General features: G+C 38.8%; 1 protein-coding gene across 1 annotated transcript in view; it reads right to left on the reverse strand.

The window, feature by feature from the left end:
* The window catches only part of sorcs3a (sortilin related VPS10 domain containing receptor 3a), a 379,316-nt gene that overhangs the window by 94,622 nt on the left and 268,754 nt on the right, over nt 1-15,940 (reverse strand). Inside the window, exons 5-6 of the mRNA XM_020926320.2 lie at nt 9,114-9,187; nt 1,317-1,381 (exon numbers count right to left, since the gene is read on the reverse strand). Coding sequence (XP_020781979.1) covers nt 1,317-1,381; nt 9,114-9,187 — 139 coding nt within the window. The remainder of the gene's footprint in view (nt 1-1,316; nt 1,382-9,113; nt 9,188-15,940) is intronic.

Here is a 15,940-nt window from a genome sequence, read left to right on the forward strand (position 1 = left end):
AACTGTTTTACATGTTTCAGTTATGATCAGTCACAATTTATGCTCCTTGGACCTTGTATTTAGGTCTTGATGGCTGCAAAAACGAGGGCCAAGGATCATAAATCGTGGCGAGGGAGCATACACCCTATAACACATGTGGGATGTTGTCCTGGAGAAGGCATCAGACAGTAAGGGGCGTGAGCTTCCCCTGTCTGACAAAACCAAGTAAAGCAGTTTACAACACGTGCCACTACACCTCAAAAGCGGAAGTAGCCAAAACATGTAAAGCAGGTAAACAAACGCTCTTATCCAACAAAAAGAATATCAAATTCTATATTTACCTACTAATACCCTAACCTTAATTCTTGACCACAACACTTTAATTAAGTACTAAGCTTGAACAGTTCTTAATAAACAATTTCTTCATGAAATAAGTCTTTGCTTTTCTGAGGCTAATTCAAATGTAGCTACTATAAAGTGATAACAAATTATCTTAAATGTGTCCTGAAATAGATTAAGTTTGTGTCTAAATTTACTTAAGACTACTCTTTTGGACTTGTATGCTGAATGCCGCTCCCTTCTCTTCACTCCTATATTGCACTGCTTACTGTCTTGCCAAGTAACACATGGAATAAATACATACATTCAATTATCTAGTCAGCAATGTCATAACAAAAGTTCCAAAAGCAATTCTCCTGACTAGATTTTAAAGACTCATTTAATTTCTAAGAGGCTTTACTAATTTCAATAATTTGAGATATTTAAGATAACTAGTCTAGAACTGTAATTATTCCCCTTTTTAAGTTTAATCAAGAGGGGTATCAGGTCATGACAGTAAAACGGTCAACAGTTAAAGCTACTAAAATGCAGATAAAGATTCATTTGCAAGCACTACACCACCAGCCAGCACTGCATTTAAGCTATTTTAATCCATGCTATATTTCCTTTTTTGCAGTGAACAGTTCATGGGCATGTGGTTGGCTGCTTCCTCGGGTTATTAGTGTAATGGTAAAGCATGCCTTGATTCCTTGACATTTTCTTTGACTAATTTGCCTCGATGCACACGCCGTTGCCTTACACTTTGATTACGCCACAAATAGGCCATGCTGGCTGTCAATCACATGGCTTCATAGACTGAATCTTGGCCATCTCTGGTATTAAAAGCTTCACCTACGTCTCTTATAGAAAAACTCTGCAGAGTTGACATTCAAACACAGTGTACAATGTTAATTAGCGGTGTTCCTTTTTCGGTATGTGTGACTTTAGTGGAATGCAGGTCTTCAGAAACCTAATCATTAGTGGTGTCTTTTGTGTGTTGGTGTTGAAGAAAAACTCACTGCCGTCTGGAGTGTGGGCCTCCATGTGAACCAGGTCAGATTCTTTGTCGAGACCCAACACAGACCTAAAGGACAAAAGAGCAGTGAGCTATGAGGGGAATGATACACGCTGTTATGTCAAGCAATGCACATACAAGCATACATACAACACACACACACACACAAGAGAATGCATCTGCTCAACCTTTTCTAATGTGTATTTACATGTAACTACAGTATATATTTAGCCCCACCGAGTAACATTTAAAGGGCTCATATTAAGTTATTTTCTAATCTACATATTATAATGTTGTTTGCTTATTGGCACAACTATCACTCGAAACTGTGCATGCATTTATTTAATTTATAAGAATATTATTTAAATTTTAATCCTGGGGTTGATCGATGAAAAATTCAATATTTTCTGAGAATATTATCTTGTATTTAAATTCCTTCTATGCCAGACCTGGGCATTGTACAGCTCCCAGGCCACATATGACCCTTTAGTTGACTCTGACCAGCCCGTTTAAGCTTTGGAATTACAAAATAAACATACTTTATAATTTGACCTCATGCATGGACTAAAGCTGCATTGCTTTTATTTAAGAGGTGTTTTTTTTAAATGACATTTTTTGTAAGGTAACCTCACTTTTTCATTGCTTAGTCATAATATAAACTCTTACAGTCTTACCAGCTTGTCAAAACAATGTGATTTACCGCTTTTTTTAAAAATAAAGAAATAGAATTAGTATTATGCAGAATTTAGTTAAGCATTTTGGCCCGGTGCTCCACAATAGTTTCTGTTTCTCATGGGAAAAAAATAACTGCCCACCCCTGTTCTATGCACTGTTGTTAATGAATCTTTTCATTCAAGTGTGTATATTTCTGTCTAAAGTGGAGCTGGTTTAAGGTGAGGCACTACAGGCAAAGCTCTTAGAAACAACAAAATTGTCCTCTCTGCACTAAAAGATGTTTTAATATTTTATTTAATCAACTTGCCTCTATAAATGTATTATGGGGCATTGTAACTTCAAAGGCCAGATTCACAAAATGTATTTTTTCCCCCCATAGGGACATAAGGATCACCCCTTAAAACCTTGAAGTTGTATGTACAAGCCTCACACTTTTCATTCTTTTACCTAACAAGAGTTTGAGAAAAACCACAGAAGGATTTTTGGTGTCTAATTCTAAGTCTGATTTATTACAGTTTTAACAAACAAAACAAAACAAACAAAAAAAAGTTTTTAGGCAATGTCAACAAAATCAATCAAGACATTTAAACCTGGCTCTTGTGTTTCGCTTTAATTAATTTAATCTTGTTCAATAAAATACAATGTAAATCCCAGTCTTCCCATGATCACACCAGGGTAGTGTGGGGTCAGCCTGCTTTTGTCTATGAGGACATCAGATGTCTCAGACTGAAATCTCTGGGCCCTGTTTTCTGCTGCCTGTGGATCAGATGGGATCGACTGCGCCTCCATTGTGACCACATTTCCAATCCCTTGGAACGTAGATGAAGCCATTGTCTTTACGCAGCCAACTGGACACCTGCCTGGACATCACGGAGGGCCAGACACTGTTTAGATGTCCTTGAAGTAGCTTTACTCATGTCTGGAATGAAGCCGATTTATGCAAGTGTCTGTAGATGTGGGCAAAGATGGTTGTACAGAGAGATGGAGAGATGGACAGCAATAAGGTATAATAAAGCCTAGAGAGATCATCGCCACGGTAACCTATAGTAACCAACATTCAGGGCTGTATTTCTATTTGATCTAAAGCTCATGCTCTCCCATACTAATGTTGAAAAAGTCCTGCTTTCCAATAAAATTTCTTCTTTTATAGCAAGTAAAAAGAACAGTGGGAGGGACAGAAGGCTCAGTCGGGCCGTTTGTCCACTGATCTGAAGGTTGGTGGTTCGAATCCTGCCCTCGACATAAACATCATTAGGAGAGAGGTCAGATTCGTTGAACCACAGGTTCTAGCTCACAAAGATGTATGCTGTTGTTGTGTTCTTGGATTTTGTTGCTTGCGCTTGTGTTTTTTTTAGCCTGATTCATCAGCCAGTTTCACTTCGTAGAAACTGTCTGACCTCGCAGCATTAGAATTTGTTCGCTCAACGATAGGCGGATACTTTTTTAAATTTAACCAATCGCTGCTATTTGGTCGTGACGTATGGAATGCACTATCCAGGCTGGCACCACCTAGTGCCTCCTCTCAATTTCATTTCCCTCCAGTAACTAGGTCAGGAATCAAAATACAATAGACGGTTCGCAAAAACCCCGGAAGTGCAAGTTCGGGCACCAGCCAATCAGCAAAGAGCCATATATTCAGTGTTGTCAACAATTCCCAAGATCGAGAATATAAAGCCGGAATAAAGAGAATGTTTGGTGAATTTCATCAAGGAGAAAGACAGTTTTGCCCTTCTTTCTACGGGATTTGGGAAAATCTTAATATACCAGTACAGTTAGTACCATTAGCGGTGCATTACATATGTCATGACAAAATAGCAGCAGTTAAAAGACAAAAAAATAGCAGCGTTAAATGATAAAAAGTACCTGCCTACAATTGAGGGAACGAATTCCAATGATGCAAGGTCAGACTGTTTCTACGAAGTGAAACCGGCTGATGAATCAGGCTAGGTATATTAAGATTTTTCCAAATCTTGTAGGAAGAAGAAGGGCAACAAATTCACCAAACATTCTCTTTGTTCCAACTTTAAATCCTTGATCTCAGGAATTGTTGCCAACACAGAATATATGGCTCTTCTCTGATTGGCTGGTGCCCGAACTTGCACTTCCAGTTTTTTTTTTGCGAATCGTCTTTTGTATTCTGATTCCTGACCTAGTCGCTGGAAAGATATGAAATTGAGCGGAGGCACTAGGTGACTGGCTAGTGTTTTGTTTCATTCACAAGTTTGAGTAACTATTTATTATTAGTTCTTCTACTGTACATGGCCAAAGCTCAAAATGATCTGTTCCACACTGTGATTTCATGTAGCAGTAGTTTACAAGTTAACAGCTACTTTTACCTTTATTTCAGTAGAGATTGACAACAAATGATTCTAGTATTACTAGTATTACTACATGATGTCACAAGGTGGAACAGTGTTGTTTTGTTTGAGAGAACTCATCCTAAATATGCAGTTTGTGTGTTAAACGTGTGCCACTGAAACAAAGCACAACTCCAGGTCTGTTTTTGAAAAGGAAAATGATAACGTAGATCAGAATATAGCGTAATATGGCCCCTTTAGGTAAAAAAATGTGTTTTTTGCGAACCGTCTATTGTGTGGGTGCAAAATGACTCACCGGTAGAATCTGCCAGAATTGCCAGACTCCATGATCTCTCTAGTCATTATTATCACTCATTGGGAAGCAGCCCCTGGTCACCTCGGAGGGGCAGTTAAGTGTAAAAGATGTGTGCTTACGTTTACGATGACTGTGCACTTTTTTACTTTTACTGAGAGGGGATGAGGAGTGACAGGGATGCCCCAAACCCATTATTAGCCATAGACTCCAATACAGTACTTTTATCAGAGCAGAGGCATCGGGAGAAAACCAGCTTTTCCACAAATAAAAAATAGAATGAGTTGGAGTTTATGTGCCAAGATGCGGCGGCAGAGATGTGGAGGGATACGCGTCTGAGCGGCTGAATGCAGAGCGCATCCTGCAACCCACCATTCATCTCAGCCTGATTTTATCATAGGAAGAGAAGGAGGAGGAAGAAAGAGGAGGGCAGAGAGAGGGGGAGAGAGGGAGGAGAGAAGAGGGAGAGGAGCGGGGAGAAGAGGAGGAGAGGAGAGAGAGAGAAGCAGGGGAGAAAAGAGAGAGAGGGAAGAGAGATGAGGAAAAGAGAGGGGGCAGAAAGAGGGGATTGAGAGAGAGGAGAGAAGAGGGAGAAAAAGGGCATGAGGAGGGAAGAGGGAGAAAAAGGGAGGGAGGAGAGAAGAGGGAGAAAGAGGGAGAGAAGAGGAAGAGAGAGTAGGGGCAGAAAAAGGACAGAGAGAGAGGAGAGGAGAGGGAGAAAAAGGGAGGGAGGAGAGAAGAGGAAGAGCGAGGAGGGGCAGAAAGAAAGGAGGGAGAAAAGAGGAAGAGAGCGAGGGGCAGAAAGAGGGGAGGGAGAGAGAGGAGAGAAGAGGGAGAAAGAGAGAAGAGGAAGAGAAAGGGGGGCAGAAAGAGGGGAGGCAGAGAGAGGAGAGGAGAGAAGAGAAAGAAAGAGGGAGGAGAAAAGAGGAAGAGAGCGAGGGACAGAAATGGGAAGGAGAGTGGAGAGCAGAGAAAGAGGGTGGCAAAAAGAGGGGAGGGAGAGAGAAGAGCGTGAAAGAGGGAGGAGAGAAGAAGAAGAGAGCGAGAGGCAGAAAGAGGGAAGGGAGAGAGGAGACAAGAGGGAGAAAAAGGGAGGGCGTAGAGAAGAGGAAGAAAGAGGGAGAGCAGAAAGAACGGAGGGAGAGAGAGGAGAGAAGAGACAGAAAGAGAAAGGGAGGAGAAAAAGAGGAAGAGCGTGAGAGGCAGAAAGAGGGGAAGGAGAGAGAGGAGAGAAGAGGAAGAAAGAGGGAGGAGAGAAGAAGAAAACAGCGAGGGGCAGAAAGAGGGGAAGGAGAGAGGAGAGAAGAGCGAGAAAGAGGGAGAGAGAAGAAGAGAGGAGTGAAGGCAAGAGAGAGTGGCGCTTAGAGGAAAGGGATTGAGAAACAGTGAGAAGCGATTGAGAGAGAGGGAGCCAAGAAACAAAACAAAGAGAGAAAAAGAGTGAGATTGCGAAGCTTAGAGGAGTGAACGAGAGAGTTAACAAAGGGGAGAGAGGTGAGGAATGAACGAGAGAAAGAGATGTGGGGTGGGACGTGACTGACAGACAGAAAATGAGACACAGAGGAGAGAAAGAGGAGAGAATGAGAGGGGGCAGAGGGAGAGGACAGGGAGGGAGAGAGAGAGGGGGGTAGACAGCCGCTTAGAGGAGGGAGAAAGAACGTGAGAGCGAGGGAAAACGGAAAGAGATTGAGTGAGGAGATGCAGGGGAAGGCGGAAGTGACAGGGAAAGAGGAGAGGGTAAGAGAGGGGAGAGGGAGGGAGAAATAGAGAGATAAAGAGAGAAAAAAGAAAAAGAGACAGTGAGGAGTAAGAGAGAGAGAGAGGTAGAGAAAGATTACAAAAGAGAGAGAAAAAAAGAGATTGAAACGCTGGGGAGAGGAGAGGAGTGAGCGGGACAGGAGAGATGTGAGGGGGGAGCGAATGACAGAGTTTAAAGAAAAGAAAGACAGAGAAATATAGAAAGAATGGCAAAGAAAAGAGGAGAGAAGAGAGAGTTTTTGCAGCATCACCAGTCAGTCACACATTAATATGAGCTGCTCAGTGGCTCAGAACAGAGCATACACTCTCACTCTGTGCATCTCGGAGTAAACCGGAGTCAAAGTGCTGCTTTTGGCTTTTCTCAAGTTGGATCGGATTATGACAAAGTTTGTTTTGCCCGTTTGTGCTCCTGCAGTAAGAGGTTCTCCACAGCTCTCAATCACAGGAAAAAATCTGTTTTATAAGTACGTGTAAACTGTGATTTTATTCAATACTGGTCAATCACAGTTTTCATCATAATTTCTTTTTTTTTTTTTGTAAATATGTGCTTTCAACTGTAGTTCCTGGGCAAAGTTTTAAAGTCAGGAATATACTGTACTTTTTTAACACTCTAAATGCTATAATTCTACAGATTAACTTCTCTCTAATTTATGTAATTCATGTCTCTCTCTTTTTTTAAATTTTAATCTTTAATTTTATGATTATTCATGTTTTGATTTGTTTTATTGTGATTTTAATGAATTTCTTATTCTGTAAAGCACTTTGAATTGCTTGTGTACAAATTGTGCTATACAAATAAACTTGCCTTGCCTACTCCTCATCGGCATCAGTTCCTATAGTATACAATATTGACATTTTTGAGCTTTAAGTGTTAGAATGTTGTTACCTCCTCAAAAACATACCTGCAGTTGTGTTTTGTTTCATTCACACATGATTGAGTAAGGCCACATTATCAGTCTGTCTACATCTCCAAAGCCCAAAATGCTCTGTTCCAACACAGCAAAAGTGGAGTGTTATAATTGACTCTCACAGAATCAATTTTAACATTTTCTCAAGGTTTATATCTGTTCAATCTGTTCTAGAGTTAATTTAACAGTTTTGCAAATGGTAATTCAGTAACATGGACATTGGACATAGGGCCTCATTTCCTAGTGAGCCAGAGTGATGGAGACGTGTGGAGACACTTTTTAAAATATCCCATCCAGTCCTTGTATTTGCAGAGGTCGCTGGTGCTAGGCTACCACATGTCAGGCCATGGCCATAGTTAACCTGTCACTAAAAACAGTCTTACCCACTCCACAAAGCATCTGAAGCAAATCTATTATTACACCAGACTGTCTATGTGAATGTCTGTGTTGATAGAATAATGTTTGAAATAAAACTATCCTTGTATCGCATGAATCATCGCATGTTGAAGGACTATTTTCTCACATATCAGTTCACTGTTGCCAAGCTTTCTATCAGGAAGTACAACTTGCTGCTGCTGCTCAGACATAAATCCTTCAAATGCAAGGTTGGTTTTACTTCTAAAATTATTCTATCAGCACAGACATTCACATTGACAGCCTGGCGTTATAACCATTTTGCTTCGGGTGTTTTGTGGAGTGGGTAAGACTGTTTTTAATGGCAGGCTAACTATGGCCATTGACATGCACTAGCCTAGCACCAGCGACCTCTGCAAATATAAGGACTGGATGGAATATTTAAAAAAGTGTCTTCACACATCTCCAAAACTCTGGCTAACCTATGTCCAAAATTCCAAACTGTCCCTTTAACCTCGAAATCAAGAGTTATATTAACGTTTTGAGAGTCAAGGAGTTTATTTTATAGCACAATTCGTCAAAAGTAATTCAAAGTGCTTTACAGAGAAATACATTAAATTAATAAAAAACAAATCAAAACATAAATAATCATGAAGATTAAAATTAAAAAGAGAGACATAAACACCTTATAGAGTTATCCTGATTTAACTAAACACATAGAGGTGTTTAATTTTTACACTTTATTTAGGTTAATTTAAGATGAAATTATGTACAAAAGTGGTTAAAACTGGACTTCTCTTGCGGGATTTTGAAGAGGTGGGTATGAGGTGTCAAATGAACACTAAGGGTAGTTGAATTAACACTCGGGGAAGCTGAATTCACTTCAACCATATCACCTCTAAACTCGAAACCCCATTTAACTTTCAAATAGATAAAATAACATGTTTTGTGTTAAAAACAACTCTAAAATATTGACTGTGAACTTGTGATGTCACGAAGCTGTAGTTTTCAAGTTAACAGCTACATTTTACATTAAGTTCAGCAGAAATTGGCAATTCCAGATCTGAAATGATCAAAATGATTCTAATGAAGGTGTATGGAGTTTAAAAACACAATAGAGCACTTCCTGTATTGCCACATGACATCACAAGGTGTAAAAGAGTGTTTGGGAGAAGAACTAAATATGCAGGATGTATATGTTAAATGTGTCAGTGAAACAAAACACAATCAACAACTCCATTTATGTCTGTGATGAGGAAACACCATTATAAAATAGATCAGAAATTAGCGTAATATGAACCTTTTAAGTAAAATAAAAAAGTTTGGACAGACAAAAAGCTATGATTCTAGTTAGACTTCATGTTTTCCTGTGTGCTTGTATCGCAGACCTCACTATACAGTATTTACCCCTATAGCATCCACCTTGTTAAACCAGTAGAGTTGCTCCTTTAAGTTAAAAATAGGGCAGGGATGTGCGTGGGTACAAAATGACTCACCAGTAGAATCTGTTGGGCGTAACGTGTTCATGGACGAGCTGCCATTTTCTCCCGAAGTCCACTGAACTGTACAGCTGCGAGATCACAGAGAGAAGAAGGGAAGGAGGAAGAGAAGAAAGAGGAGAGGAGAGAGGGGAGAGCCTTGTTAGCGAGACGAATGTATGTTTCACCGCCGTCCGGCTTCTAATTAGGCCAGCTGATTTAGAAGCGGTGATGGCGATGGCGAGGCATGGCTGAATAAATCCACGCATTGAGGTTAGTCTACGCTAAGAGCTATTATATTCAGATAGAGCCGACACAAAGCTGAACAGCGCTCATCATTACGGGCTGTCTACAGGAGCTTTAACGTGCTGTCACAGATATAGGCATCTCCGCTCTCATCTTCATAACCCTCTGTAATTGTGGCTTTGAAGTACAGGGCTATTACTTCTGAATTAATCTGAAAATGTATTTAGTTACACAATACTGAACACCCAAATTAGAAGGTATTTTGTAACTGCTTCTGATACACAGTCTGATTAGAGTACTATATACTGAACACTTAGAATACATTTACACAGAGTTGCATTATATTATAGTGACACGATATTACATTATCTTATTATTGTTGTTGGTATGCATTAATTACTGTATGCCTAATTAGAGATGAAAAATAGCACATATACCCACGGCAAAAGCTGTTCGTATATTTCTCACTAACACTGTGCAGTTCAAAGCAACAATTACATGATAAAGTACTGCCATGTATTCCTTTTAACTTAAAGTATTAGGTAAGTCACTGTATTCTGAAAACCACCGACTGAAAAAGTAACTGTACAGGAATATTGTTACTTCAAATAAGAATTCAGAATATGTATTTTTGGTACATATATTCAGTTACTTCCCAACACTGACTATATCTAACAATAGTTTAGCTCTGACGGTAATACATGTTATTTATGTGAGATTTTGGAGAAAAAAAAAAAAAGTTAGTAGTTAGTAGTCATTTGCAAACAAGAACCATTAACAAGTTTATCTGATTAAAAAAATTAAAAGAGAAATAGCTTTGAAAGAAGAAATAGATTTTTTAATTCCCGCAATATCACTACAATCACTACTACTACCACTACTACTGTTGTTTACAAAGACTATTTCAGGCTTACTTATTTCAGCCTGAATCACCTTAAAGAGCCTATTTTATGCTGTTATCAGATCTATGTTATAATGTTGTTTTCTTATCAAAAACATAAGTGGAATTGTGTTTTGTTTCATTCTTTGCTAATCTTTACTCAACAAAAGCTAAAGAGTAGCTGTTCACTTGAAAACTATCACTTCATGACAGCATTTTGAGCTTTTGGAGATGTGGGCAGACTAATAATAATGGGTTGTAAATGAAATACAACACAGCTCCAGCTATGTTTTTGAGGGGGTAAGATAATAACCTAGTAAAATACAGCACCTTTAATAAACTATTTGTTGATTATGATTTAAGTGTTTGTTCATGCTTTATTAAGGCTAATTCAAGTATAGTATACCGAGTTTACATACAAAATGTTACAGTGGAAGCGATTTCAATCATTTTAATACATACAGACATTTTCTTTGCATGCTAACAGAACTAAATCCTTGCAGAACAAGCCTCAGAACAGGAATAGCAGAATGATGAAGAGCCCCTTTGACATGGAGGTGTACAACGCGTACCCAGTGCCCCAATTTCTTTGTACTAATTACATTTTCTGGTGCCGGGGCGAACAATTAATAGCCCCGGTGCATTAGTGAGCAGCGTTTTGATTGATGTTGTAGGCAGAACGCAGGGCTCCTATAGTACATCTTGCACCGGGTGAACTATAATATTTGGAGGCCAAGGCTGAGGTACATATGTGCTTATGCTCCTGTTTGCTTGATATCATAGGGTATCTTTGCTTCATTATGAATACATGGAAATGTCTATATTATTCCATCTTGGGACATAAAGAAAATAAAGAAAAGATGCAATGTGAGGTTTGCATTTAACCCATGTGTAAGGAGCATAGACTGTATAAAGAAGTGAAGGGAGTGTGACGTCACCCATAGTGTTCGGCTCCAGTCAAATGAAGCTCACTGAGGCTGCAGTAAGGTGACCCCGGGGTCAACATACCATATAGTATTTTGACCCCGGGGTCAGAATCCTATTATGGTATGTTGACTCCCCTATAGAATATTGGCGCCCCTATGAAAATCTATAGTTTATTAATAAAGAACTTTAATTCTACAGAAAAAAACAAAAAACAAAAAAAAACCTAAAAACTTTGAATATTAATAATATATCTGCAAATTAAAGCATACTGACATATTTAAAAGTTTTTTGAAGAACTCAGATGCATTTTTTATGTCGATTATAACTTTTGACTGTTAAAAATTACTTAGTTGTTTAAACACATATTTTACTGAAAATGAGATAAGTAGTTATTAATTAGTTAGGTAATCAAAGTGATGTATAATGATTTGGAATCGTGTTAAAATAGACAGGGGTGACCAGTTGAGTAGTTAAATAGGGGATACCTATGGCTATAGTAATCTGACCCCCCAGTATGTTTATTATAACACAACATTACTAAATTCAAGGTCATTATCTTTACAAACCATTGCATAAATTGACATTATGATTAAGGATTATCTGAACATAGCAAACTAAAAACCATAACAATGTAAAATACAATATCAAAAGTGACAAGATTGCTATGTATATGCAATTTTAACCATACATTTACCAAGTCGTTATCCATCAAAACATTCCTTAAAATACCTTAAAAGATAGTGAATATGTAGCAATATATAATAAAAGTAAATTAGATGAGAAATAATGATCATTTAAGTAACTACTAAAGAAAAAAGTACTATACTTTTACTACAGCGGTATGTTGACCCCGAGGTCAATATACTATGGGGGTCAAAATACCATCTCAAACTGGCAGTTATGGGGCAAATTTGGAGCAGAGTTCCATATTACGAATAGGAATTGATTTACCATCAAAAAAGTGAAATAAAAAACACCAGATTCATGTAAAGTGGGTTAATACAAATATTTTAAGATCCAAAAGAGGAGCCTTGCAGCAATAATTATGAAGAGGGGGGCAGCTTTTTTTCAGTACAAAGTAAATTGGATCCACAGTCGATGATCCTCATGTCCATGTTCACTTTCTATTTGAAATGCGGTGGCTAGCCGGTAAACTATGTCCATTTATATATACAGTCTATGGTCAGGTCACGTGTGCAAGAAAAGTTAATGAGAGAGAGTTAATGCTCGATAGTACATTCCGGAGGGACAATCTGGTGTTATTAGTCATTAAAAATGAGGCCGTTTAGAAACAGGGTTACCAGGTACAGGGCTCTAATTTAGGTCAGGACACTGGTTAACTCATTTTATCACCTACTACTCTTATGTCATCTTACACTAAGTAGCGCTGGGTCACTTCTCCTGATCTCGAGTTAACATCGCGGTCAGAGCACAGTGGCTGTGTGGTTTGCATTTACGGCAAGAAGGTTCGACTCCCTGACCTTTCTGCATGTTTCCCCCAGTTTGTAGATGGGTTTTCTCCAGGTATTTCAGATTCTCCCATCAACCTCAAACATGCAATATAGGTAAAATCCTCCAGCTAACGTTTACCATCTGCAGTTATTTCAGAAGTCAATGGCACAAACCAAAAAAAAACAAGAGCATGTCACACCAATACTTCCGCCTTTGCACCAGCTTCCTGTTCATTTTAGAATTGATTTGAAGATTTTATTGTTTGTTTTTAAAGCTTTACATGGACTGACCTCTTCCAAATTTACACCCCCACACACATTTTGGGTCTGAGGGCCAGCTCCAGCTCATGGTGCCTGACACGAGACTTAAAACCAGAGGGTTTTAAGAGACCTTCTCTGTAGCATTTTAGAGTTTTACATTTTTATTTAGCTTCATGTTTTTAATGCTTTTTTAATTATGATCTTTCTCTTTTTTTTTTTCTTAAACTTGTCTGTGCAATACTTTGAAAATGCCATGTTTATAAAAAGTGCTATATAAATAAAACTGGATTGGATTGAAGGTACATCCAGAGATATCCAGAGAATGGTCCTTGAGCTAGTTAGGTCTAAGAGATTGAAGCATGGATCAGACCTGGAGGATATCTTAATCTTACGTGCAGGTTTCAGATGAACTCTGGACACAGAAACCATACAGACTCCACACAGCCTCCCCATGATGTCGTATTAGAACTTGTTATCCTCTTTAGTATATCCTGCCACACTGCTGCCATGGTGAATAGTGAGTTGGATAGACAGACACGGTTATTTGAGGCGACACTCAAACTTGTGCGTCTCATTTGTAGTCTGCACTGGTGTAGACTCCACACATGGGCGTTGATGTCTGTCATATGATACATCCATCACTTTACCGTCAGTTGAAGGCTCTGTGTCTCATTGGAGTTGTGGGACTTGACAGGACGTTACAAGAGACCAAAGAATCGTCTGTCGTTGACTCCCTGTGTGGTTCAGACTCTGGTTCAACATCAGCAGGAAGCAAATAAGCAAGTCTTACTAAAGTCATATGTACTTGCTTAATGTGCTGTTATTTGCTAGTCCCTATGGCCTTGGTTGTAAATCCAGAATATCTTGCTGTATTTTTGCATAATTCAACTTTTTAAGTGTGATATATTGCTGGCTTGAGATGGCTTCACTGTGACAATATTGAGAAAAACAAGCTTTTCACTTTTGAAAAATTTAGTGAATTTTAGTATTCAGATCTAATTTTATTTTTTCATGTTTAAACAATCATGTATCACCACTGTACGGCTCTCTCAAACCCAACACCAAAGCCCCAGGCCAGAGCTGCTCACATCATGCTCGAAATGATATATATATAAGTGATAATATTGAGACCAAACAATAAAGCATAATTTTCCTCCAAAAAAGTATTCTAAATGTAAAATATTAAAAAAATAAAATTAAATAAAACATGAGCTGCAATAACTAAACAGCAGTATAGCAATAACATTTTAAGCAGTTAGTTTGCATCTATAATGAGCCATTGAAGTTATTTATTCAACCTTCTACAGCTCAAATCTTATCATATTGCAAAAAATAATAAAACATGTCCAACTAGTGCAAAGAAATTGTAAAAAAAAAAAAAGAACAATAAGTCTATATTGTAATTGCAGTGACAGGCCAACAGATGGATATCAGATTGATCTCCATGTCCTCTCGTGTCTCAAACTGGTAACAAACATGATCGTCCAATCAGATTTGTTTTTTCATTGTCGCATGTGAAAAAAGGGGGTCATTCGTCACATATGTTTTGCGAACAAACAACATTTTTCTTACCTCAGATTAACAGAGTTTAGTGCTTCGTTCATTGATTCTGCAGAAAGTCCCTTGTAATATTCATTCCTGTCTTTTTTCCTTGTAAGCAGTCATATTTGTTTTGACAGTGACTTAAAAGTATACAAACAGAACTTAAACTTAGATGCCATTATCTTCTGGCAACCCAAAAAAGCTGGCATCCCAAAGTAAGGAGCACTTTCCAAATAATCAAATAATACATAAAGTTAAAGTTTTGCAAGGATCACAATGCATGTATTATCATAATATCATCGCTGAGCTGTATACACCCAAAGGCTTTTGGCTCCCTGACATTTGATTTTGCCTGCTGGAGTCCTGGGCCTCATCATTTTGGACAGTGACATACGACTGCGGCGAGAAGCACAAGCCTCCCTTCACTTCATTCATCAGATCCACGACATTTTAAATTTCTGAGCTTTGGAGCTGTCACAAAATAAGCTTCATAGTTTCCCTGCCGCTTCAATAAATCAAAAGTGTGTTCAGACAACTGCCAGATCTCACCACCAAAGCACGCCAAGGAGAGTCTGACATAGCGTTTTCAGGCCGACAGAGAACTGTGCCAGTGCCGGTTCCTGATTCTAATCTCGAACCAACTGACGTGTTCACACTGAAAATCTGAGCGTTCGGGAATCGAAAAGTTGGTTCCCGACGAGAACCAAGTAAAACTTGTTTTTTCCAAGCAAACCGCGATGACACAGTAAATGTCAGCAGGTTCATCCAGGTCGTATATGGTAAAATAAACAAAAACGTGTGTGTGTAATATGGTGGAGAAATGTTCACGTGATAAGGTTACATTTTTGGATTCAGCGTCGCTGCCACCTTGTCCACAGCAGATGTTGTAGCAGATCTTGGTGTAGATAAATAATGATTCGTATAAGTACAAATGCTCGCTGGTGTTGATGATGCAATCCGTGATTGCTATTTTCCTTGCTGTGACATCTGCTTTCATATGGCCTTGTTTTTATTTGGTGGCAAATTCACCCCCTCTGTCGATGACGCATCATGGGTTCACTTAAATGGTATGAACGCAGGTCGCACTGTGGTTCTCAGTCTAATTGGTGCAGCAACCAGCACCATTCTGGCTGGCCTGAAAACAGCTACAGAGGAGAGCTTTAAATGTGCCCTCTGTAACTTTTCTGGTGAAGGGTTTGCCATGTTTACATGGAGATGTTATTGCTTTGTCTAGAGTGCTTCAGAGTGTGGACTTGAACTTGTCTGTCCCCAGGGAAACAAACAGACAGACGTCACCAGGCTAATAGAGGTCAGATATGGAGAGGAAGCCCTGCTCATTGTCAGAATACATATTTGTCCATGTAGGGTTGTGTAATTAATTAATTTTATAAAAATTTAGACAACATTGATAAGCCAATGATAAGCTTTATTTATTTATTTTTATTTAACAAAGAGGACACCAGCAGTACGTGTCAGGAGCATTTACAAAGAAACTATTCACAATGAAACTATTCACAATGAAGTGCAAGAGTCATTTA

The sequence above is a fragment of the Boleophthalmus pectinirostris genome, unplaced genomic scaffold (genome assembly GCF_026225935.1).
Source record: "Boleophthalmus pectinirostris isolate CB_2022bp ecotype Guang Dong unplaced genomic scaffold, ASM2622593v1 HiC_scaffold_22, whole genome shotgun sequence".
NCBI classification, from domain to species: Eukaryota; Metazoa; Chordata; class Actinopteri; order Gobiiformes; family Gobiidae; genus Boleophthalmus; species Boleophthalmus pectinirostris.